Source organism: Henckelia pumila, chromosome 1, assembly GCF_033568475.1.
Source record: "Henckelia pumila isolate YLH828 chromosome 1, ASM3356847v2, whole genome shotgun sequence".
NCBI classification, from domain to species: domain Eukaryota; kingdom Viridiplantae; phylum Streptophyta; class Magnoliopsida; order Lamiales; family Gesneriaceae; genus Henckelia; species Henckelia pumila.
The window spans coordinates 59,914,154-59,941,304 of record NC_133120.1 but is presented as its reverse complement, the minus strand read 5'-3'; the positions used below and the strand labels follow the sequence as shown (position 1 = coordinate 59,941,304).

At 36.1% G+C, this 27,151-nt stretch overlaps 1 protein-coding gene across 1 annotated transcript; it reads right to left on the bottom strand.

Annotated features, from left to right (window-relative positions):
- Positions 1–24,007: 24,007 nt before the first annotated feature.
- Positions 24,008–26,649, bottom strand: LOC140883934 (pirin-like protein). The gene is made up of 7 exons (XM_073290561.1): positions 26,387–26,649; positions 26,071–26,120; positions 25,689–25,727; positions 25,566–25,594; positions 25,417–25,479; positions 25,199–25,302; positions 24,008–24,722 (listed from the first exon to the last, which is right to left on the bottom strand). The coding sequence occupies exons 1-7, from the start codon at positions 26,605–26,607 to the stop codon at positions 24,239–24,241; spliced, it is 990 nt and encodes a 329-aa protein (XP_073146662.1). The 5' UTR covers positions 26,608–26,649; the 3' UTR covers positions 24,008–24,238.
- Positions 26,650–27,151: the final 502 nt, after the last annotated feature.

Sequence of the window (27,151 nt, the reverse complement as noted above, 5' to 3'; positions counted from 1 at the left end):
TGAGATGCTACCCACGGATACGGTCCGGCTCATATTATTGGGGGGGCCCGTTCGTCGAAAAGCTGTACATTGGATCGACACATGTTGTAAGTTGGGTGGAACTCCCATGGGATTGGCTCATATTATTGGGGGATCCACATGGCGACCGTCCATCACAACTTAATATTGATGGGTTATCTTGACATGTCACAATAAACGTCGTCATATTATTGGGCCCTTATTGGACATGAGGTAAAAACATGGGGATTGCTTTGGAAGCAATTGGGCTCTACCTTTTGAAAATTATGGTTGGCTGATATTATTCGGGACTATGATTTGTCAATTGGACTCTATGTTCCCACTAAGGAAAACAGTTTCCCGTTTTCACTAGAGGGTAGTGAAATCGTCAAAATAGTGGGAGTGTAATTCATAAAATAAATTTTGCCATATTTTATGTCTTAGTAAATTAATTAAGCAATCATCGATTATTGTCTGTTTCATCTCAGTATATCATTATGATGAATCTTCGTAATCCACATGTTTCAATTCTCGAACAAAACAAACTTTCTGGCGCAAACTATACGGAATGGTTCCATAAGTTAAGATTGTCCAGAGCTCCGAAAAGATTTTCTAAGTATTAGAAAAGACTCCTCCGAAAACAGCCCCGGCTGATGTAACTTCGGAAAGGTTGGCCGAACTAGAGAAATGGTAGGACCATGATCTCAAGGCCAAATGTTACATGCAAAGATGGACAAGTCTAAATAAGTTTGCCATCACTGCAAGAAACCCGGTTACTGGAAGCACAACTGCAAAGAATGTATATCGAGTAGTTACGAACTACAAAGGATATATTTTATAAATATTTCACTTAATACTATTTCTTGGGTATTGGATACCAGATGTAGATCTCACATTTGCAATGAGTTGCAGATGATGACAAGAAGTCGTAAGCTTAGGATGGGTGAGACCCAGTTAAGGCTCGGGAAAGGTTCCAGAGTTGAATCCAAAAGCTATGGGAAACATTTGTTTAATTTTCCAAAAACAATTTTAAGCTATATTTTGAGAGAGATGTTTTTTATTTGTACCAAGATTTCATTAAAACATTATTTCTTTTTCTATTCTTGATAGAGAAGATATTTCTTGAAAATTTGCAAATGGGATTTGCAATATTTACAAGAATGAATGTTTGATTTGAAATGGACAATTTAAAACGATCTATATAACTTAAAATTAAAAGACGTTCCAGTTGATTATGTTGATAAACCAGTAACAACAAATAAAATGAAAAACGATAGTCAAAACCCGGCAAACCTTTGGCATGCTAGGCTAGGTCATATTTTCTCAAGGAGGATGAACAAGCTAGTGGGAGATGGCATGTTTGATATGTCTGATATTAACTCTCTACCTACTTGTGAGTCCTGCCTAAAAGGAAAAATGACTAAATCTCTTTTCAAAGGGAAGCCTGAGCGTAGTCAAAACCTGTTGGATTTGATCCATACAGATGTCTGTGGACCATTTAGTATCGGTACTAAATTTGGACACACCTACTTCATTACCTTTACTGATGATTATTCGAGGTATGGGTATTTATATTTAATGAAATATAAGTCTGAATCATTTGAAAAGTTCAAAGAATTCAAGGCTGAAGTAGAAAACAAACAAGGTAGAAGTATTAAAGCACTTCGATCGGATCGAGGTGGAGAATACTTAAGTACCGAGTTTTTGAACTATCTAAAAGAGAATGGGATTCTCTCTCAGTGGACTCCTCCTATGACACTTCAGCTAAATGGTGTCTCGGAGCGTCGCAATCGAACTTTGTTGGACATGGTTTGATCTATGATGAGCTTCACTGAGCTCCCACCTTCGTTTTGGGGCTATGCGCTTGAAACGGCGGTATTATTGTTGAACAATGTCCACACTAAAGCAGTAGATAAAACTCCATACGAGTTATGGAATGGCAAAGCTCCTAAGTATTCGTACTTAAGGATTTGGGGATGTCCTGCTTATGTGAAGCAGACAGTGGGAGATAAGTTGGATAGTCGATCCACCTTATGTTATTTTGTAGGATATCCGAAGAATTCAATCGGATATTATTTCTATCATCCTACTGAAACAAAAGTGTTTGTTTCAGGGAATGCCACCTTCATGGAGAAGGAGTTCTTATTAAATAAGAAAGGCAAGATGATGGAACTCGAAGAAATTTGAGAAGAACTCGAGATACAAAATAATGATCCTACACCTCAGGAACCATTGATTGACATGCCTATATCTAGGAGATCCGAGAGGACTTCTAGACCTAGTATTCGATATGGTCTTCTTCTTGAAGGGGATCAAAGTGAACCTGACATTGGATGTGATCTTCAAGGAAGCAATTTTTGATGCGGATTCGAATTTATGGCTTGAAGCTATGCAATCGGAAATAGACTCGATGCATTCTAACCAAGTTTGGTCTTTAGTAGATCCTCCCGATGGAATTGTTCCAATTGGGTGCAAATGGATCTACAAGAGAAAGCTTGGGCCTGATGGAAAGGTATTGACCTACAAGGCACGATTGGTGGCAAAAGGTTATACTCAAAGACAATGAGTTGACTATGATGAAACCTTTTCACCAGTCGCAATGTTCAAGTCCATAAGAATCCTTATTGCCATAGCAGCATGGTATGACTATGAGAATGGCAAATGGATGTAAAGACTGTATTTCTTAATGGAAACATTAAGGAGGAGATCTATATGATGCAGCCTGAGGGATACACATCCATGGGAAGCGAGCATAAGGTATGCAAGCTTCAGAGATCAATCTATGGTCTCAAACAAGCATCAAGAAGTTGGAACCAGAAATTTGATGAAACGATAAAGGATTTTGGTTTTATCAAGAACCCGGAGGAACCATGCGTGTACAAGAAAGTAGTTAAGAATGCGGTAAAATTCTTAGTACTTTATGTTGATGACATCCTACTCATGGGGAATGATGTAGGGATGTTGCAGTCAACAAAGATATGGTTATCAGGTAGATTCTCGATGAAGGATTTAGGTGAGGCATCCTATATTCTAGGAATTCAGATCTATAGAGATAGATCTAAAAGAATGATAGGACTCACTGAATCAACCTACATCGACACCATATTGAAAAGGTTTTCAATGGATGGGTCCAAGAGAGGACATCTACCTATGTGTCGTGGAGTTTCTCTATCCAAGTCTATGTGTCCCAAGACTGACGAAGAGATAGAGAAGATGACACACGTGCCATATGCATCAGCCATAGGTAGTATCATGTATGGGATGATATCTATCAGACCGGATGTGGCCTATGCTCTAAGCGTCATGAGCAGATACCAAGCCAATCCCGGTCAAATGCATTGAAAAGCCGTGAAGGATATTCTTAAGTACTTGCGAAGGACTAAGAATTTATTCATGGTTTATGGAGGGAGAGAATTGAAGTTGGAAGGCTATACCGACTCTATCTTCCAATGTGACGTGGATGACTCGAAATCAACCTCTGGATTTGTATTCGTGCTCAATGGCGGTGCTGTCTCTTGGAAAAGTTCCAAGCAGGACACCACAGCGGATTCCACCACTGAGGCAGAATACATTGCAGCATCAGCTGCTGCAAAAGAGGCGGTTTGGATAAGGAAATTCATCCAAGAGTTGGGTGTAATTCCTGAAGCTGTTGGTCTAGTCCCGGTGTACTGTGACAACACGGGTGCTGTTGCTCAGGCAAAGGAACCAAGGTCTCATCAGAAGTCCAAACACGTACTGAGGAAATACCACATCATCCGGGAGATCGTGGAAAGAGGAGACATCAGTGTCGAGAGAGTGGCCTCTACAGACAATATCGCTGATCCGCTTACTAAGCCCTTTCCAGGATCATTGTTTGAAAAACATCGCGAAGCAATGGGATTACGTAGTATGACTAGTTGGCTTTAGGGCAAGTGGGAGATTGAAAGAGTGGGTGCCCGGTTAGCCAACTTGTGGCTAAGGGCTTTTATGACTCTATGTAAAACAATCTTTTGTTTAATATAATTTACACTTTTATAATGGCATTGACTTTATCTTTCTTCATAATGTTATATTATGATATACTATTGTTGTTTTGATAAATAACTTGAATATACTATAGTATATGTAAGATGTGGTAGCACATGGGGATGACTATCATGAAACACATCTTATAGTCACTGTATATTCTAAACTGTTCCTAGTCAATTGAGACGTCCGCAAATAAAGATAAGGATCGCTTGAGATTGAGACTAGCATTTGCGATGCCGAGTACCACGTTTCATTGGTATGGAACATAGAGATGTTCAAATCATGCAAATGGATATTCATATGATGAATGACCGAACTACCCTATTCGAACTTTCCAAGTGGTTATCACTTATCGAGTGGGAAAAGTCCGCGGTTTTGGTTGTACACCATTAGTCCTTATTACTTGAAACATCATTGAGACTCTATATGCTAGTACTGTACTTTGACTCGTTTACCGACTCTATTGGGGTCATTAGGTGTCGGGATTGGGTACAGTTACGACACATATAGGAGTCGATGCTTTGTTGTCAAGGATTCACCACATACTTGCGAGTGTGGATATCCTATGCGATCTGAGGAGATATTAGTGTGACGAATCTCTGGCCAGAGTACATGATGTGTTTTAGGTTAATGGGTTTTCCTAGTAACACATACGATGTCACTATTTGATCTCCAAGATGTAATGCATAGTTATCGAATCTCGAACAACTCTCGATATACCAATGGTTGTTGATTCGATCGGGATATATGGATGAAAGGACTGTACTGTACGCTAACCAAAATCTAATGGTTCTTGCAGGCACTATCAGTAATACCTAGGGAATCATGGGGCGATGTTGCTAGGCGCTCTTACCATGATTCGATGGATAAGTCGGAAATTATTGTTCCGAGTCACAAGGAGTTGTGAGCCCACGGCTAGCTGTATTCCTGAACCATTGAGGGTTACACAAGTAATGGATTACTAAAACCCCATAGAGATAGTTAAATTTAAAGAGTTAAATTTAATGAAAGAGAAGTTGGATTTTAACTAAAGGGAGTGGGATTTTCTAAAATGACATAGGGATGGACATTTTTGGAAATAACTGAATTCGGATTCATAAAAATTATCTTGACTTTAAAAGATGCAGAAATGATTTCTGTGCACATTGGTAAAATCAGTTTATCAATCGGAGTCACGATGAATTTTATATTAATTTCTAGAACAACGGGCTTGGCTTGTTGGACTTAAGTTATGGATTGTGGGCCCTAAGGAGTTAGAGTCCTAATGCAATTATAACTTAATCTAGTCTAGAAATTATCTATAAATATATGTACTGTGTTCGAAAATTACACAAGCTTTCAGTCTAGCAATTTTCAAAAATCAGTATATATTATTCAAGAGGTTTTTCGAAAATTCCTCTGTCCCTTTTGAGAAAATTCGGGCTGTGATTTTTGTGAAAAATTACAATTCGAATTAACAGATCAAATCTGTTTATTCTCTACGTAAAACTTCTGATTGATTTCTAGTGCAGTCAATCAGAGGGTTTCTGTTTTTCGTTCGTGGACCTAATTTCGGTGATTGATCGTGACGCCATTGGTTCCCGGGATTTACAAGAAGAGCAGATTAAGTTCTGTTGGTGTCCATAATCTCGCTTCGAGATTTTAAGGTAAAATATTTAATTATGATTATTTGTTTTACTTACACATATTTAATCGTAAAAGTTTTGATACCCTTGATATGGAATCGTTCCATATAATAAAATAAAATTTTAAACTTCCGCTGTACCGGGTATCAATTCTTGATTGATCTGAACACGTTTTCCAACAGAGGGTCCTACTACAGGATACATCTAAGGTAAAAGCTCAATATGATCATGTATGCAACATACAGTCATGACATGTTGTATATAAAGGCATACAAAATATGCAATCACATAATCCATGCAAACACATAATACATGCATACTCAATCTGGATATCTCGAATAATACTTATGTACCTCATATACTAAGGCAAGCTAGACCAGCTCTATGTCCAAGCCTATCGTCCGTACTACAATGCAAAGTACTCATGCATTATAATCTTATTTAAAAAGCCTTAACTACATTATAGCATACTACCTATTTACTATATAGAACCAGAGCTATACCTACGTCCTTCGTCAGCCCTCTGATGACGACTGCCCCAGAACTTGGGCACCTCTCCGTCGCAACCCCGGAGCATCTCACCAACCTCCGAACCAAGCTTAGGAAGTCTGTAAATCACCTAAAAGGCCTAAAGACCGAGAGAGAAGAGTGCAAAAGGTGTGAAGAAAATGAGGCCTTGAATGGCCTATTTATAGGCGGAGTTCGGACGCTCGGATCGGGGAGATCAGACGCTCCGAACCTTGCATGCGAGACACGTCACTGCATGCACAGTTCGGATGCTTTGATCCCTACTTCGGAGGCTCTGAACAGCTACGTGCTCGTTCAACCTTGACACCTCAACTCTTGCATGACCTAACTGAGATCGGACGGTTCAATCTGGGTTCAGACTCTCCAAACCGTCTGTAGCCTCCGATCCAAGGTTCATGCCGCCGAGGAGTTCAGATCCTCTTATCCTGGTTCGGACGCTCCGAAATCACCTAGGTCAAATTTCCGAAAATTGCTAAATTAATTCCAAATTAAGCCCATAATCCATGCTTAACCATTTTTACTTAATTAATCTTGTAAAATAGAGTCGGGCTACTACATTATCCCCCTACTTAAGATATTTCGTACTCGAACAATCTTAAATACTGAATGCAGAAAATACTGAATAAACATCCTTTATTCAAACTGTACATTTTACAAGATACATGTGAAATACAACAGTTTCAAAATAACTCTAGATAATCTGTACGCATACGACTCTCAAGTTCCCAATGGCATCTTCAGTGCCTCGGCGCTGCCACTGAACTAGAACAAGAGGAGTGATCTTGTTGCGCAAGACATTATCCTTATGACCTAAGATATGCAAAGGTCTCTCCACATATGTCAAATTTTTATCTAACTGTACTTCAGATGGCTGTAAGATATGAGACTCATCTGTCACATATCGTCGCAATAGTGATACATCGAACACGTCGTGGATACTCGACAAATATGGCGGTAACGCCAACCTGTAAGCCAGATCTTCAACACTTTCCAAAATCTCAAATGGAACAATAAACCTAGGAGATAGCTTAACCTTGAGACCGAATCTCAAAATCCTGCAAAATGGTGAGACTTTCAAAAACTAGTATGTCGATCCTGCGCAGTCTTAATTTTTTTTCTTGATATGTCCAACAATATCAACAGCCTGCTGGATCAACTCTGGTCCCTCTACCTGTCGCTCCCCCACTTCTTCCCAGAATAATGGAGTACGACATCGTCGTCCGTAAAACGCCTCAAACGGAGCCATCTCAATACTGCGATGGTAACTGTTGTTGTACGCAAACTCAATCAATGACAACTGATCTTTCCAAGGTGGACCAAAATCCAAATAACATGCTCTCAACATGTCTTCAAGATTAAGAATCGTGCGCTCTGACTGCCCGTCAGTCTCTGGGTGATATAAAGTACTCAAACTGAGAGTAGTACCCATAGCGCGCTGAACACTCCCCCAGAATCTGAAATAAACCTAGGATCTCGATCGCTAACTATGCTCACAGGCACTCCATGCAATCGGACAATCTCCTGGATGTACAAACGTGACATCCTATCAAACCTGTAGTCCCGGTTATAAGGAATGAAATGTAACGTGTTTTTTTCAAAAAGGCCGCACATAAATCATGCGAGAAGAACAACATACTAAGTTTGGATTTAAATACATGCTTCTAAGAGCAATCAATAAATATCTCCATCGTTTAGAAGTTTTAACATGATGTTCCAAACACAGTGTGTAAATTTTGCATAATTCCAATAGTTAGATCTTTCAAATGATCCTATTCAATTAGACCGCACACAGAAACTGTGCGAGAAGAGCAGCCTCTGCTCGGCGGTCAAATTCCGATCCTAAAAGCCATCAATAAAGATCGCACCGTTCAGATCTTAGATAACATAATTTTCAATATGAATACCAATTTTGAACCCGATCCGATGGTTCAATTCTTTCCAACGACTTTTGCAAATTGACTGATGTGCAAGACATGCGAAAATCCAAAAATATTTCCTTTTTTTTCGTTCTTGAGTCAACCGTGAAGAGTAATAGTGGATTTAGTTTTCATTCCCACAAACGGCGATAATTGACGCATTCAAAAATTTCACATCAAATAAGTTACCTCGAACCGATAATCAACACACCAATTTTTTCAATAAACCGAGCCGAGTGATCCCAAAAAATTTATGTGTATAAAAAAAAATATGTGAGATGGCTCGCCCGAAGGCGAAGCCACTCCGACACTCAAATCAGTATAGGATTCAATAGAAAAAGTATGGAAAGCGTATAGAAAATACATATATGAGATGTGTAAGAGTGTGTGAAAGAGTTGAAGAAAAGGTTACCGTAATAAGGGTTAGAGACCCCTTATTTATAGGAAGAGAGTCGTAGTTCATATAGAATTTTATTGTATAAGTCTACTAGATCATTCATATCCATGCAATATTATAATATATCTCTAAAATATAAATAAAGATATGATATGATTTTTATCCTATCATCATAACAATTAACACACGAATTACTATGCACAAGTGCGAGCACTTGTACAATACCACAAGGCAAAAAACAATTACTAGAATAAAGTAATATCCAATTACAAAAATCAATCCTAGTAATTCCTATAAAATTTAGATCTCTCAACATGTTGAGAAACCCAAACAACACTCTAAATTCAATCCTATATTGAAAACGAAAACTAGAAAGTGTAAAAGAAAAGATGAAATATCTCAAACAATTGAGATATTAAAACTACATCCTAACAACTATAAAACATGTATAGAAAACCACATGGTGCAGTAGGAGAATTAAAGTCGCAAGTAAAAGTTTGAATGATCTTCACTCGGCAGTAACCACTAGGGGTGAAAACGAGCCGAGCCACTCGTGAGCAGCTCGCGAGTAGCTTGGTCAAAACTCGATTTGAGCTTGGTTTAACCGAGCTCGAGCTCGAGCTTTCAATGTATGTGATCGAGTAGCTCGCGAGCTACTCGATCATATATATGTATATATATAATATAATATAATATATAAATATATAAATATACTATATATAATATTATATTTATTTATTCATATATTATTTATTTATATATATTTATTTATTTATTTATTTTTCGAGCATGAGCGTGAGCTCGAGTAACTCGAACTATAGTCGAGCTCGAGCTCGAGTACAAAAATAATTACTCGATCGAGCTCGAGTTCAAGTAGTCAAATACGAGTCGAGCTTTATTTATTTATTTTTCGAGCATGAGCGTGAGCTCGAGTAACTCGAACTATAGTCGAGCTCGAGCTCGAGTACAAAAATAATTACTCGATCGAGCTCGAATTCAAGTAGTCAAATACGAGTCGAGCTCGAGCTCGAGTAGTATGATACTCGGCTCGACTTGACTCGATTGCACCCCTAGTAACCACGATGTTGTGTACTGGTGTTGTGTGACAACACAGACAACACTGAACGGCGGTAGGGATTCTTCAACCGAAAATCCATCAATAATTCTCTACGTCTCTTTTCTCTATAGTTCACGGTTGTTCTCTCTGTTCTGTTTGTACGCATCAATCTTCACGGTCTAAATAAATGACCTTGTTTCCTTTTGATAGAGTCTTACAATATGTAAACAAATCTGTTTAAATCAAACTTGAGATATCAGATATCAATCATCAACTTAATTAAAAGATAACAATATTTATAATTAAGGATATAAAAAGTCTAATAAAGACAAAACATATCAAATCAAATTTAATTAAAAAGAAAATAATTGAAGGGATTTTATGTCTTATACGCCAAAACATATTTTTCTTTCAATTATATTAAATTTTCTTTTTTTAATAAAAAATCATTTTCATCCTATAACAAATTTGTCTAGCTCCATCCCCGATATTGATCAATATGAATACTAGCTACAGGAAAAAACAAAAACAAAAACAAAGAGTTCTTAATGATTGAGTTTTCAGGAGCTTGGTGACTAAGATCTAATTAGAACTAGATGTTGTGTTGTCTTTCTTTTCTTTTCTTTTCTTTTCTTTTCTTTTTTTTTTTTTTTAATTTTCACACTTAAGCACACCTACAGCAATTAATATTAATTTGAACTAGGTGTCGATGCCTGAAATCAAATTAATTGCATGACTAATGAACAATTTTTTTCACCGTTCTATCGATAGGTTGTTGGTTAAGACTCCGACTCATTTAATTAATTAGCTTAGTTCCAAGAGTTACAAGAATATTTATACACTTAGGTTAGTTCACTACTTTGTATTTTTTTAGTCATTTTTATATCGAAAAATATGACATATAATTGAAATATTATGGCATATCATCGAAAAATACTGACGTGACAATAAACATTAATGCTATTACGTTCGATGTCACGTCAGCACTTTGATGAAAAAACTCAAATTGAAAAAAATATATATGATAAATTAGTGGATTAGAACTATGAATTGACTGATAATAGAGTCAAAAACAAAAATCGTGCAAGTTACACGACAAAAAAATAATTTTCTCTTAAAAATGAATTTTTTTTTTCATAATAGCCGAAAATTAAAAGTTAGTGTACAAAAACCAAACTTTCAAAAATCAATGGATAAGAACCAAAAATAAAGAAGTTAATGGGTAACTATTTTTTCATAATTTAACTATTAACTTGGCCACCGACGAGATTACCAACATCTTCAAGTAAGGACTAAAGAGTAAATCTATAATATATCCCATGGAAATATATATGTTCTACACTTCATCAAATTTAAAGAGACTAAAGGAATAACGAGCTTGAACCTTATATATGTTGTTAAATCTCAATCAAAAACAGTACTGAGTGAGATAGTATATATTAAGAGAAAGATGATCTTGAGCTACCAATTGCGCATGAATAAATAGTTAAAAGGTCTAATTTTAAATTGAAAGAAACGGTGTACGTGGTTGGTTATGTAAAATAGGCAGTGTTGTGCTTTGTGTTGTAACACCACAGACAACACAGTGCAGCGGAAATTTAAAGCGTAAATAAAACACAAGTAATTAATTTTGCACGAGTATAAAAACTCGTGCGGGTTTCTTAGGGCTAAATATTACTAGTAAACGTAAGACCAGTCTTACAAAGCAATCCTAGTAATTTTACGAAAAGTCATTAAATCCTAAATTTCTCAACAAGTTGAGAAATCAAACTTGCATCCTAAAATACAACAGAGTATAAAAGAAATTGGATGCAACTCCCGTAGCCTAAATTGAAGAAACAGAAAAGATCTTCAATAACACAGTTCCCACAGTGTTGTCTCTGATGTCTTCAACACGAACGGCAACACGAGGACATGCAACAACGATGGTTGCAAACCTTGCTTCGGAGTTCTTCAAATTCTTCAGAGTATGCGCAGTATATTATCGTCTGAAGTATTCTCATCTTGTGCGTGAAATCCCCTTTTATAGATTAGCATTCAAATCTTGAAGATTTCCTTAGATAGAGTCCTACATGAATAAGGAAACATGTTTTAGTAGGAAATAAACTCTATCAAATCTTGCAAATCAAATCTTGATAATATCGAATTATATTATATCAACTAATCACCTTATCAAGACATGATTTAAACTTAGGCAAATATATCTTTAACATAATCGATACATACTCAGGATATTTACCATATATTTTATCTTATCTAGAAAGCAAAATCTAATAATATCAATTAATACAAGGGCCGAAAATATCAAGGAATAAAATTTTTTTCATAAATCATAAAAATTATTTGGTGAAAACATATATAAGGTCACTTATGGAAAATGAGTCGAAATCGTGAAAAGAGTGTTGGTTGCAAATGCCTAACGTAAATTTCTTTTAGTGGCTCGATCGTTACTCGGCCTCCTTGGAGACTGCAGTGTTTGGAAACACCGAATGGCTCGAGTTTTTGGAGGGTTTTGAGTGCTTTTTGTGTGTCAATTTTATAATTGTGGGGAAAACTGTTAGAGAACGCGTCGATCAGATCAATTAGGATTGATACCCGGTGCAGCGGAAGTTTAAAATTTTATATATGGAACGATTCCATAATGGGTATCAACCTTACGATTAAATTGTGTGTGTAAAAATTAAATAACGATTATAAAATTTTTACCTTTAATCTCGAATCGAGATTTTGGACACCAACAGATTTCTCTGCTCTTGTTGTATATCCCTGGAACTGATGGACGAACTGTTCTTCAATCAGGTCCACGAACGGATAATTAATCCCTCTGATAGATTGCACTAGAAAATCTATCAGAAGTTTCTACGAAGAGAATTAACGAATTTGATCCGTTAAACCAGACTGTAATTCAAAATCACAGGCTGGATTTTACCGAGTAGAGAGGGAGGGGGGGCGGCCACTATTGATAGAAAATACTTAGGTTTTCGAAAATTGTGACCTGTTGTGTGTAATTTCTGTACTGCAATAACTTATTTATAATGTAGGCCACTAACAGCTTAGGGCCCATTAGTCATAAGTTCAAGCCCGACAAGCAAAGCCCGCATGTTCAGAAATTAATATAAAATTCATCGTGACTCCGATTGATAAACCGATTTCACCAATGTGCACAGAAACCATTTCTGCACCTTTTAAAGTCAAGATAAATTTTTCTGAATCCGAATTCAGTGATTTCCAAAAATGTCCATCCCTATGTCATTTTAGGAAATCTTACTCCTCTACTCTTTAAATAAGAAGTCCAACTTCTTCGTTCATTAAATTTAACTCTTTAAATTTAACTATCTCAACGGGGATTAAAAATCCATTACACTGTGTGACCCTCAATGGTTCAGGGATACAGCTAGCCGTGGGCTCACAACTCCTTGTGACTCGGAACAATAATTTCCGACTTGCCCATGGAATCATGGTAAGAGCGCCTAGCAACAACGCCCCATGATTCCCTAGGTATCACTGATAGTGCCTACAAGAACCAATAGATTTTGGTTAGCGTACAGTACAGTCCCTTCATCCATATATCCCGATCGAATCAACAACCATTGGTATATCGAGAGTCGCTCGAGATTCGATAACTATGCAACACATCTTGAAGATCAAATAATGACATCGCATGTGCTACTAAGAAACCATTTCTTAAACCACATCATGTACTCTGGCCAGAGATTCGTCACACTAATATCTCCTCAGATCGCATAGGATATCCACACTCGCAAGTATGTGGTGAATCCTTAACAACAAAGCATCGACTCCTATATGTGTTGTAACTGTACCCAATCCCGACACCTGATGACCCCAATAGAGTCGGTAAATGAGTCAAAGCACAGTACTAGCATATAGAGTCTCAATGATGTTTCAAGTAGTAAGGACTAATGGTGTACAACCAAAACCGCGGACTTTATCCACTCGATAAGTGATAACCACTTGGAAAGTCCGGATAGGGTAGTTCGATCATTCATTATATGAATATCCATTTGCATGCTTCGAACATCTCTATGTTCCTTACCAATGAAACATGGTACTCCGCATCGCAAATGCTAGTCTCAAACTCGAGCGATCCTTATCCTTATTATCGGACGGCTCAATCGACTAGGAACAGTTTAGAATATACAGTGACTATAAGATGTGTTTCATGATAGACATCTCCATGTTCTACCACATCTTACATACACTATAGTATATTCAAGGTCTTTATCAAAACAACAATAGTATATCACAATATAACAATATGAAGAAAGATAAAGTCATTGTCATTAATAAAAGTGTAAATTATATTAAACAAAAGATTGTTTATACAAAGAGTCATCAAAACCCTTAGCCACAAGTTGGCTCACCGGGCACCCACTCTTTCAAAAACTTTTTTGAATAACGGTCATTCCGCCCTCGAAATGCCGTCATACCGTCTTTACCGTACCGAAAATTTCGATATCGGTATCGGTATAAGATTTTTAATTTTTCGATAGTTTGGTATACCGAAAAAAAATCGGTATACACGGTATCGGTATGATACCGGGTATACCGATATATTTTTTTTAAAAAAAAATTTTAAAAATCGGTATACACGGTATCATACCGATACCGTACTGAATTTCGGCATTCGGTACGGTATGGATTTATGTCATACCAAAATTTCGATGGGTACGATATCGGTACCAAAAATTTTCGACATGGTATGCGATATTCGGTACGATATGCGATATACTGTACGAAACCACCCCTAATCATTCATTCCACACGTGTTCTTGGACTGTATGACACGTCGTCAATTTAATGATATTAAATTTGGAATCTCTTTTTTTTTTTTAGAGTAAATTTGGAATCTCTGTTGGCTTTTACATATATAACATAACGCGAGTAATAATCTTTTTTAGTGTATTCTTTTGTGATGCACTCATTTTTTGTATAATTCTAAATTTTTTAAAATTTTAAAATAAGAGTTATTTTATTTTTTGGTGGTTTAAAATGATTAAATTCAATATATATTATCAAATAAGAGTTATTTTATAAATAAATTACATCTTTTGTAAAATAACAAGTGAGAGCGGGTAATATTAATATTAACCTTCGGTCTCACTGTTTGAAAAATATCGTAAGTTTTTAGTAGTGCTTTGAAACACTTTAATTATGTTCCCCCTACGGAGGGTTCTACTAATTACAATAACAAGGTTTTCTTTCAATGAGATAGAATTTTAAAACGTATTTTAGTATTGACTTACTTATCAATGAGAGTTAAATTTTGATTGGTGAAAAATTCGTTAAATGAAAAAAGCAACATTAATATCCTCATGATCAATGAAAGTTATCATTTTGTCCTTAAGGAGAATTTTCCTCCAATTAATGACTCCAGCCAATGCTTCAAGGACTGTCTCACAAGATCACAACAATTGATTTATTGAAAACAATAAGGCACGTTGCTACCTGTTAGCAACAATAAATGAAGTGCTTAGATCTAAGCATGAAACCTTAGAGACTACTAAAAAAATTATGGAATCTCTACAACAAATGTTTGAAAGTCCATCTAAACAAGCCCGTCATAAAGCTGTGAAAGCAGTTATGAACTAGAAGATGAAGAACGATTCTTCAGTCCATGAGCATATGTTGAAACTGATTAATCATTTTAATTATGCTTAAATCAATGGTGTGAACATAGATGAAAAGACTCGAGTTGGCATGACCTTGGAAACACTTTCTCCTGCTTTTCTCCAATTCAGGACAAACTAAGTGATGAATCATTGGGTCTATAATATGACACAACTTCTGAATCGGCTGCAAAGTTATGAATCTCTGATATATGATAAAAATAAAAAGGAAAATTTTGTCGAATCTAATGGTTATGGGAAAGGCTTCTTCTTCTAAGAACAAAAATAAAAAAAAATGTGGGAAAGTTTGTGGGAAAGAAAAACATCCAAAAGAAAAAAATTAGAAGGGATCTAAATTTAAACCAAAGGGAAATTTTTTGCATTGCAATGTGGATGGGCATTGGAAAAGGACTGTAAGAATTACCTTGATGAGCTGAAACAAAAGAAGAAACAAGGTAAATTAGATTTACTAATCATGGAAAGATGCTTTGTTGAGAATGACTTCTCGAGCTGGATGATTGGTTCAGGAGCATCTAACCAAGTTTGTGTTCTTCACAGATGTTGGAGTCGTCCAAGGATTTTGAAAGGGGAGCTTTCATAACGATACTAGGTAGTGTGGGAATATTTTCAATTATGGCAGATGCATGAGACAGTGCATCTGTCATTTAAGAATAATAAATATTTGATTTTGAAAATTTTATTTTATTCATGTTTCCAACACCATTTAACTTCAGTTTCAAAGTTGCATAAATAATTTATTTCTTCTTCTTTTTCCATTGACTTTGTTTCAATTAATAAGAATGATATGCATATTTGTTCGGGTTATGTTGAGAATGATATTTTTTAATAAGACAATTTCACATAATTTACTTGAAAGTTAAATGTTCAAAGTCGCTAAACCAACCCCTAAAAGAAGAAATATTTCTGATGAAAATAATGACACAAATTTGTGGCATTTAAGGTTTGATCATATTAATGTAGAAATGATAGAAATAGTAGTAAATGATGGTCCTTTGAAGGAGCTAAAAGTTGGATTTCTGCAGTTAGTGAGTCCTATATTGGAGGAAAGATGACCACAAGACAATTTTTTGCCAAAGGTGAAAGAGCTAAGGGCACCTCTAAAAATTATGCATTCCGATGTATGTGGACCTTTGAATGTCAAAGCAAGAGGAAGCTACAAATATTTCATCACATTCATTGATGATTATTGTAGATCCATATGCATATTTAATGAAAAACAAGTTCGAATTTTTTCAAAAAGTTCAAACATTTCTGGGATGAAGTAGAAAATCAACTCATCAAATCAATCAAGACTCTTCGATCATATCAAGAAGAAGAGTACATGGATTATGAATTCAAGGACCACTTGATTGAAAATGGAATATTGTTACTGATCACTGCACCTGGGACACCATAAACAAATGGTATAGCCGAAAGAAGAAATCGAAATCTGCTTGACATGATGAGATCAATGTCAAGTTATTATTCTTTGTCTAACTAATGTTTGGGTTATGCACTCCAAAAAACTATATACATTTTGAATATTGTTCCATCTAAGTCAATCTCTAAAACTCCCTAGAGTTTTGAAATGGTCACTATAGTAACCCGTACCCCATTTTACGAGCTTAATGGTTTAACATGATTAAAAGATACTAATTTAAATTAGCCAAGATATTAATCGGATCCAAGATGTGAAATTAGAACTTCGGAACCACCAAAGAGATCGAAGCTTCCGAAGTGGTTCGGAAGCACCGAACCATAACGGCAGAGATCGGAAGCAAAAGGTGAGCTTCGATCTTCCAAACGTAAGATCGGAGCTTCCGAAGGTTAGGCCATGTGCACTAGTGATGTGTCGCCAGTGTTTGGACATGCAGACACATGCCTGAGATTGGAACTTACGAAGTAGAGATCGGAGCTTCCGAACTGGACAGTTCGAAACGTGGCATGCATGTAGAGATCGGAGCTTCCGATCGAGGGATCGAAGCTTCCAAACGTTTCCTATAAATAGGGCATGTGAGGCTCACAATTTCCTTGCTAATTTAGAAGGTGTTTGGGTGAGTTTATAAGCTCTTGAAAATAGCTTATAAGCTATTTAAATCTGTTTGGTAATTTTTTTGTCAAACAGCTTATAAGCTGTCAAAATAAGTTGTTTGACAGCTTATAAGCTGTTTTTAAAAAAGTAAGGTGACCCCTACTTTTTTAGAAAAGATCTTATTTTTATATTTTACTTTTCCATATTATCCTTATATATTTTATTAAATTCCCACCCTGCCCTTTGCCCATTTTTTGTACATAATTTATCAAAAAAATTTTAAAATTATAATTAAATTTTTTTAATGTTTTTAATATATGTTTAACATTTATAATAAATTTTAAAATATTTTTGTATATATATTACTATTTTACATTACTTTCGTAATATTATACCTTTTTGGTAATTTTGACAATAAAAAGATCTTATAATACCAAACACATCAATATATTTAAGTTGTTTAGAATAAGTTCACCCAAACACTTTAACAGCTTATTTTTAAAATAAGACCTGACAGCTTATAAGCTCCTAAAACAGCTTATAAGCTCCTACAACTTATAAGTTATTTTTAATAAGCTTAGCCAAACACCCTCTCAGAAGTTTTTTTCCCTCTTTTGGTATTCTCTTGGGCGATTCCAGCCATCAAAGCGAGGCTCGGGCGTTAGGGAAGCGTTTCCATAGCTGCAACAGAGTTGTTCCCAGGAATTAAGGCTTTCAACAGAAAAAGGCTGACTATGGATGTAGACATAACCCTAGATCCTATTGGTATTAGAGATTATCTATTAGCTTAGTTAAGATTTTAAAATCAGTATTAGTGATATGATAAATATCTTTTTGTAGGCTTGGACCCTAGACTTGTGTTATTAGAACTGTCTTAGTAGGGTACATAAGTACTGACTGAGATAGCCAGCGAGTATGCATACTTATATGTTGTATTTTATGTGTCATGATGCATGTTTTACTGTTTTGATATATTATGTTGTATGTGCATATTCATGTTGAGCTGAGTCTCTTTTGAGATAGCATTTTGCGGTAGGGTCGCTCGGCCCTATATTTCTTATTTATATATATTTTTTACTTATATTGTCTGACACCGTATCAGAAAAAACATAATTATTTTGAAATATCCAATATATGTCATATAAAGAATAAGCCTTCCAATCGAGCACGAAAATGATACCTAAAACTAAATATCTTAATTTATCAGCGATTCAATCTTCGCCACGGATTTGGATCCACTACTGTGGCATCGCCACAGTAGGGGATGCTATGGGGGTGACAGCGTTTACCCCAACAGCACAATTGATGCCACAGTAGGGGATGTTGTGGGGGTGACAACGTTTACCCCAACAGCCCAATTTTTTTTATTATTTTTAAAAATATATATATTTTGATTCTTTAATTTTTTTAATTGTTAGGGTTTTTATTTTCGCTAAAATTTTGGGGTTTTTATTTCTCTTTTTTTACCTTTTGTTTTTAGTATGCATTCTAATTCTTTTTTTTATTTTGTCAAATTTTATTATATCTGATGATGTCGATTTTTTCCTCCGGGTTCGGTCTGGTAGAGCGAATCTCCAAATCTTCAATAAACCGGATCGGGTCGGGTAGCACGTGCTCTGCACAGACAAAAGCTAAGTTAGGGGGCTCCGAAGGTGTTTCGGCGTGACCCCTCCGATGCCTAAGTCAGTGCTCAAAAGTAAAAGAGATTGACTAAAAGTAAGAACAAAAGAATATGCGTGCGTGAATGTGTGAACAAGAAGTGAATAGAAGAGATGAATGAATAAACCATGAATCATACCTGTATTTATAGGGGCTTGGAGGGGTAGGTTACCTTGTCAAGGTAGAACATGTGTTAGAGTAGGACTCTAATTGAGGAGTCTGAAATCATATCAAATCTTGGATTCATAAGATATTGTCTTTATCTGTTGCAGATCTTCATGTGTCCGAGAGTACTGGAAGGTTCTAGATATTGGGCCCTTTTTGGGCTGAGATTTTCATAAAATAAGACTAGATGGACCTCAAAGTATATTTTCAAAAATATGGATTATTGGGCTAGGGTCGGATTAGACTCGTATATTTTTTAGGGGCATCAATAGTACCTCCCCCTACTGGTCTAAAAGAAGTATGAATTTTAGATCATGTGGTCTGGTCGGATCCCGAGCCCATGTAAGAACTCTTATATTAACCAAATACAAGTAACATTCCCGAACCGGATGGGATTTTGATGGAGGCCACGAATGGCGTGGTGAGTGCCGAGCTGGTCGGGCTTTGGTTTGACCACGAATGGCGTGGTGAGTGCCGAACTGATCGGGCTTTTATTTGACCACGAATGGCGTGGTGAGTGCCGAACTGATCGGTCTTTGATTTGACCACGAATGGCGTGGTGAGTGCCGAACTGGTTGGGCTTTTATTTGACCACGAATGGCGTGGTGAGTGCCGAACTGGTCGGGCTTTTGAGTACCATCGGAGTGGGTTTGGGTTTAGTACCCCCGGAGAGGATTTTGGTTTAACACCCCCGGAGAGGATTTTGATTTAATACCCCAGGAGAGGATTTTGGTTTAACACCCCCGGAGAGGATTTTGGTTTAACACCCCCGGAGAGGATTTTGATTTAATACCCCCGGAGAGGATTTTGGTTTAACACCCCCGGAGAGAATTTTGGTTTAATACCCCCGGAGAGGATTTTTGTTTTGCACCCCAAAGAGGATTTTGGTTAAGCACCCTCGGAGAGGATTTTGATTTAATACCCCCGGAGAGGATTTTGGTTTAATACCCCCGGAGAGGATTTTGGTTTTGCACCCCCGAAGAGGATTTTGGTTAAGCACCCCCGGAGAGGATTTTGATTTAATACCCCCGGAGAGGATTTTGGTTTAATACCCCCGGAGAGGATTTTGGTTTTGCACCCCCGGAGAGGATTTTGGTTAAGCACCCTCGGAGAGGATTTTGATTTAATACCCCCGAAGAGGATTTTGGTTTAATACCCCCGGAGAGGATTTTGGTTAAGCACCCCCGGAGAGGATTTTGTTTTGAGCACCACCGGAGTGGATTTATGATGCCGGACCTGCCCGAACTTTTACATTGTTGAACCATAAATTGGGTCTTATTGCAAGATTACACGCTCGATGTTGTAGAATAGGACCTTATTGCAAGATTGCATGCCCGATATGATATAATTTGGCCTTACAGCGAGATTGCATGCACAATGTGATATAATTGGGTCTTACATCGAGATTGCATGTCCGATGTCATAAAATAACCCAAACAAAAATACAAGGGGAGAGAAGTTCAACAAATTTGATCACAAGAAAACAAACATGTAATTTTGATAGTAGAAGATGCCTCAGAATATTATTAATAATGATAATAAATAAAAATTTAATAATTTAATTCGAACATAAAGATGATTGAAATATTTATCTCATTCATGCGTTGTCGATGACATGACTTTGGATTGTAAGATAAAATCTTATATTCTTTGATCAAATAACCGACTTGATGTAGCAATGAAAATTGATCCCCACCGTCCAAAATCAGTATCAAGATGTTCAACTTTGAACTCGATCCGACGGTTCAATTAATTCTTATGATTTTTGCAATATTCTGATAGAACACATAGAATTTGTGCGAGGGAGCGGCATCTGTGCGGCGGTCCAGATCTGATTCTAAAAGCCACCGATCACAATCTTCACCGTTCAGATCTTAGAAAACATATTACTTAATATTTATATAAAATTTGAACTTGATCCGATGGTTAAATTAATTCCTGTGATTTTTTCAAGATTCTGATATGCAAGCCCCGCGAAGAACACATAGAAGCTGTGCGAGAGAGTGGAATCTCTTCGGCGGTCCAGATCTGATTCTAAAAGCCACCAATAACAATATCCACCGTTCAGATCTTAGAAAACATATTTGTGAAATGTATATAAAATTTGAACTCGATCCGACGGTTCAATTAATTCATGTGATTTTTGAAAGATTCTGATATGCAAACCCCGCGAAGAACACATAGAAGCTGTGCGAGAGAGCGGAATCTGTTCGGTGGTCCAGATCTGATTCTAAAGGCCACCAATCACAATCTCCACCGTTCAGATCTTAGACAACATATTTTTGAATATTTATATAAAATTTGAACTCGATCCGACGGTTCAATTAATTTCTGTGATTTCTTCAATATTGTGATATGCAAGCCCCACGAAGAATACATAGAAGCTGTGCGAGAGAGCGGAATCTGTTCGGCCATCCAGATATGATTCTAAAGACAACCAATCACGATCTCCACCGTTCAGATCTTAGAAAACATATTCATGAATATGCAAACAAAATTTGAACCCGATCCGACGGTTCAATTAATTTCAATGATTTTTGTAAGTTTCTGATGTGCAAGCCATGCGAGAATCCAAAATTTGTTTCTTCTCTTGTACTCACCATCTTAACCCTTTGTTTTCAAATTCCCACAGACGGCGCCAATTGTAATGTCGATTTTTTCTTCCGGGTTCCGTCTGGTAGAGCGAATCTCCAAATCTTCAATAAACCGGGTTGGGTCGGGTAGCACGTGCTCTGCACAGACAAAAGCTAAGTTAGGGGGCGCCGAAGGTGTTTCGGCGTAACCCCTCCGATGCCTAAGTCAGTGCTCAAAAGTGAAAGAGCTTGACTAAAAGTAAGAACAAAAGAATATGCGTGCGTGAATGTGTGAACAAGAAGTGAATAGAAGAGATGAATGAATAAACCATGAATCATACCTGTATTTATAGGGGCTTGGAGGGGTAGGTTACCTTGTCAAGGTAGAACATGTGTTAGAGTAGGACTCTACTTGATGAGTCTGAAATCATATCAAATCTTGAATTCATAAGATATTGTCTTTATCTGTTGCAGATCTTCATGTGTCCGAGAGTACTGGAAGGTTCTAGATATTGGACCCTTTTGGGGCTGAGATTTTCATAAAATAAGACTAGATGGACCTCAAAGTATATTTCCAAAAATATGGATTATTGGGCTCGGGTCGGATTAGACTCGTATATTTTTTAAGGGCATCAATATCATTTTTTTCTTATAATTTATATTTCAATACTACATAATAATGCACCAATATAATTATTGTTAATATAGAAACACAAATAAATAATTTATATGATGTGTGCTTTAATTTTAACTGACATAGAAAGAAAAAGAATTGATTAAAAATGTGTATTAGATAAATTTCTATTGAAATTAATAAAAAAAGTTAGACCCTGAATAGGATCCCTCTGCATGAGTCGGATACCTACTCTATTGAAATTAATGGTTTCAAGATAATTAAGAGTGAACATTATATCAGTTAAACCGAATTAACCGACCGAACAAAAAATTCGGTTCGGTTAATTAAAAAATTCGGTTTTATTTTTATAAAATTTCAATTATTGGGTTCGATTTTTGGTTTCCATAAAAAAAAAAGTCGATTTACCGAATTAACATAATTATAAATAATTAATTATATTTTGATTTTTTATACGGTATTTGTTAATGTTTATATATTTAATCTTTTTCTTATTTTTTTTATTTTCTCAAGCATAATTTGTTTTACTCAATGTGCTAAAAAGCGCTAGGTGGTAGACAGGCGGTGACACACCGCCTAGCGCCTAGCCGCCTAGACGGGGCGGGGCATAGGCGATTTTTTTAAAAAACTTAAATAATAAATAACTTGAAATATTCATGAGTTTTACTATAAAATATAATTTTTATATCTTATGTTTTTTAGTTTTTTTACCAAACTCTTATAAAATTTTAATAATAATAATAACAACAACAAAAACATAAATATTAATAGATATCAAGTTTTCGTATGTAATATGAGATTTAATTTTTTGTTTGACTTTATTTTGTGCGCTTCTTCTTTCTTTCTGTGTTTGTTTCTCGCGTTGCATTTCTCTTTTTTAGTTTTTTATTTTTAATTTTTTTATAAAATAGTAGGCGGAAGATTAGGCGGGAAGATTAGGCGGAAAACGCCTAGAGGCATAGCCTAGCAAGGAAGCGAGGAGGTGGGTCACCGCCTAGGCGGCGCCTTTTAGAACACTGGTTTTACTATCATAAAAATCACATATTCAATTATTAATTTTATAATTTTTATTTTGAAAATAGTTTTAAAAACTAAATTGTTTAATGCGGTTGCCGATCAAACGAACCGCGTTTAGTTTGGTTCGATTATATCGATTTTAGAAGAAATTCGGTTAGAAGAAACAAAAAATATGAAATATATATATATATATATGACAAAATATAAAAAATAATATTTTGATATAGAAGAAATTTGAAATAAAATCCAAAAAATAAGGGAAAAAAGAGTTAAAATATATTAAGAAAAACAAACAAAAAGAAAAAGAAAATTGGGCTTTTGGGGTTCGTTTACCCCCACAGCATCACCACTGATGCCACGGTAGGGGATCCAAATCCCTTTGCCACATTCTTTTGTTTTTCAATTCAGTGATCAAACGAATTCCGCACTAGGTGAAATGGGTACTAAAAGTCAAAGGTACACACATGAAAGGTGAACTTTTGAACATAGTTCAGGAGTTCGATTCTCCCTGCCAACACTTTGAATTAGTCTGTCACACACGGCTTGCCTAGTTTGGTTTACCTTACTGACGTAGTTTGCAGACTTCCGAAAGTTTACTCAAAGCGTACCAAAAGATAGCGGTCGCGAATTCGCACGTAAAAAAAAAAAAAAAAAAAAAAAAAAAAAAAAAAAAAAAGGTTAGTGCGGTTGGGGGTTATCCCGTAAAAATGAAGTCTTTTGCTCAATCAAAAATTTTATCAATTTTACTGCAATACGTTTATGCTAAAAGATCTAACTAAAGAAGAGAAACATATTTTATTAATATTGAGATCACCTTCCAAACTATGAACCAATACAAGGAAAATAAAGAGATACATCACTTTCAAGAATAAAGATCACATAAATGCAACGAACCCCATAATTTATTTTTAGCACCAAACCAATACATGTGGGATATATCATCTTCAGACTCTGGGTTTGGTAAAGTTTATGATTGGTAAGAATAGACAAACACAAATATTTTTCAGTTAGATCTCCAGTACCTCGCCTTTTCGAACCCATTCCTCCCATAGAAATAATCTTCGATAGTCTTCTCGATTTCAGCTTGTGAATTCATGACAAAAGGACCATGTTGAGCAACCGGTTCATTGAGCGGTAGCCCACCGACCAAAATATACCTCAATGGTGTCGAAGATTTGTTCCATACGCTAAGGCCATCACCAGGACCCAAGACGAGGATATGGTGTGCGGATGTAGGATGAGAATTCGGGGTGCAAAAGACTCCTTCACCTTTTAGTACGTAGACGAAGGCATTCCATGACTTGGGGATAACTTGTTGGTATTGAGCATTTGGTGTCACTGTGAAGTCGAGAAACATTGTCGGGGTTTGTGTATATACCGGAGACTGGACCCCCATGGACTCCCCTGCAATAATTTTAACGGAAACTCCATCTTTTTCCACCCTTGGAATTTCTTTATCGAGTAATTCTTGATACCGTGGTTCAATCCTGAAAATTATCAACGAGGAGGATTGTCGTTAATTGTATACAGAGGAGTTTAATTCTTTATGACACTTCCTATCTCTTAGTACAGGAAAATAGAAGAATATCAAGTTGCATTCCTTCAACTGAACATGTGCCAATGCATAAAGGGCATACTTTATTCAGATAGCTGAGTGAGGCAGTCGTTTATTACATCTCTGCGCACTGGCCAAATTTGTTAATATGTCCTAGATATCAATTATCTTCCAGTACGATTCAACGAAATATAAAAAGTTTAACGACTCACACTATTCAGAACATTGTTTGTGTGGCTTTTCTAATCCTACTGTCAACTAACTTATACAAGCAAATCCAACAAACATACTTAAGAAGTGTACTGCTAATTCGAACCGCTGACTCAATGCAATGTCCAACGAATCAAACTTCAAAGTGTGCATACATTAGTTCTCTTCATGTACATAAAAAGAAAGAAAAGAACTCACATTTTATCCTTGGAAGCGAGATTGATCCACAGCTGTAGACCGGTGTTAGGGCCATCCCCTGCAGGCATTTCCGAATGAACCATGCCTCTCCCTGCTGTCATCCACTGCATGATTCCATTCAAGAGAATTTTAAAATACACAATGGAGAGGGGGAACAAATAGGACTATATTGATACGTCTTTCTTAGATAGCAACCCTAAGAATTCGTTATCCATTACCTGAATATCGCCCTCATGTATTGTACCCTTGTGCCCAGCAAAATCTTGATGAGTGACACCTCCCTATATGAAGACAAAATTGAGTTCGATATTCTCATTTAAAACAAACAGACCATCGACATAATAGGGTGTCTAGATAACCAAGTTACCTGCAACACGTATGTAACAGTCTCGAAACCTGTAATGCAAAATGCGGTACGGCTTGAGATTTATGATTTATTCACAATTTCGAAAGGATAAAAACTGAGACATATTGAAAAGCTTCAAATTACCACGGTGTGGATGATCAGGAAATCCAGCAGGAGGTGAAACTGTGGAGTCAAATTTACATAAATTAGGAAACAAAACATATTTTTGATAAGAAAATGAAATAGAAGTCGAAACCTCTATTTCAGATCGTTGAATTCGGATTGGACTTGGGATTAATTTCGGTCTAAAGAATGTTCAAACTAATAAATTTCAAATGACTACATTTTACAAAGATCCGAATCCAAAGAAGATATTCAAATTCTCAAACTTGGATTTGAAAAATCCATCTAGTCGAAATCCATGAATCCAATCCGATATGAAATCAAGATTGCTGAATGGTGCAATGAACTGATTGGAAAAACTTAGTCAACGCAAGGAAAACAACAGCATATCGTAGGATATTACTTGAAAATTCATCCAGCATGAGGAATGGATCCAGAGACTTCAATTCTTGCCTGAAAATAATGTCAACCAAACCAATATCTTTAAGCCATTGATAATCCAATATCCCAATCAAGAACCTCTCAAACATTTTGAAAATAACATCAAAACAATCTAAAAGGGATTTCCCACTTGGAAAATTCTACTAAAATAATAGAAGGCCACCAAAATTCAGGGAAAACACACGGCAAAACAGGCAAAAACAAAAAAACAGAAAAAAAAATGCCCATCAGACAATTTACATACAAATCAAGAAAACATCAATATCGAACACCAATACCTTCCAATGCTTCTCATAGATACAGCGCCGTCACCTTCACTCTGTGACTTGGCCAACAATTTCTTGGAAACCAATCTCGGTTGCTCAAATCCCAAGTTTTCTTCCGACAAAGACATGATTTTTATCGAAGACCAAGAGATTGTTTTTCTTTCTATATTGCTGATTCTGGGAATTGTCGGTTTCTTAAGATTCAACTGCAGAAGTTTATATAAAGAAATCATACAAAAGCTGATGTTTTGTGGCCTTCTCTCTAAATGAAGGCATGATCTCTATATATATAGAGAAATTGCATAGCGTAGGTGTGTACGCGCACTAGGAGTCATACCCCATCCATATTTTTATTTTCCAAAGAAATAACATAATTTAATTTACTTAAAATAACAGTACTTTATATTCAAATTAAAATATATAGTATCATCATCTATAAAGTATTACAACCCACTTTTTTATTTGTATTTTTTATTTTACATTCCTGAGATTTTCTATATAAAAATTATTTATGTAAATATAAAGAATTAAATAAAAGCTTTCACATACGTGATAAAAAGATATTTTTGTCCATATTATGAAAATTTTCATATTTATTGAACGATAGTTTTATTTCGATAATTATTTATATAAGTGTGAACAAGAAAACTCCTTCAGTTCTTCTGGAACGGTCAAATGATGATAACATCATCATGTCATGATGATGGAGCTTTCAGGTTAATTATTCCATTTAATCAATATGTATACATTTTTTATATGTATACTTTTGTTGAAAAG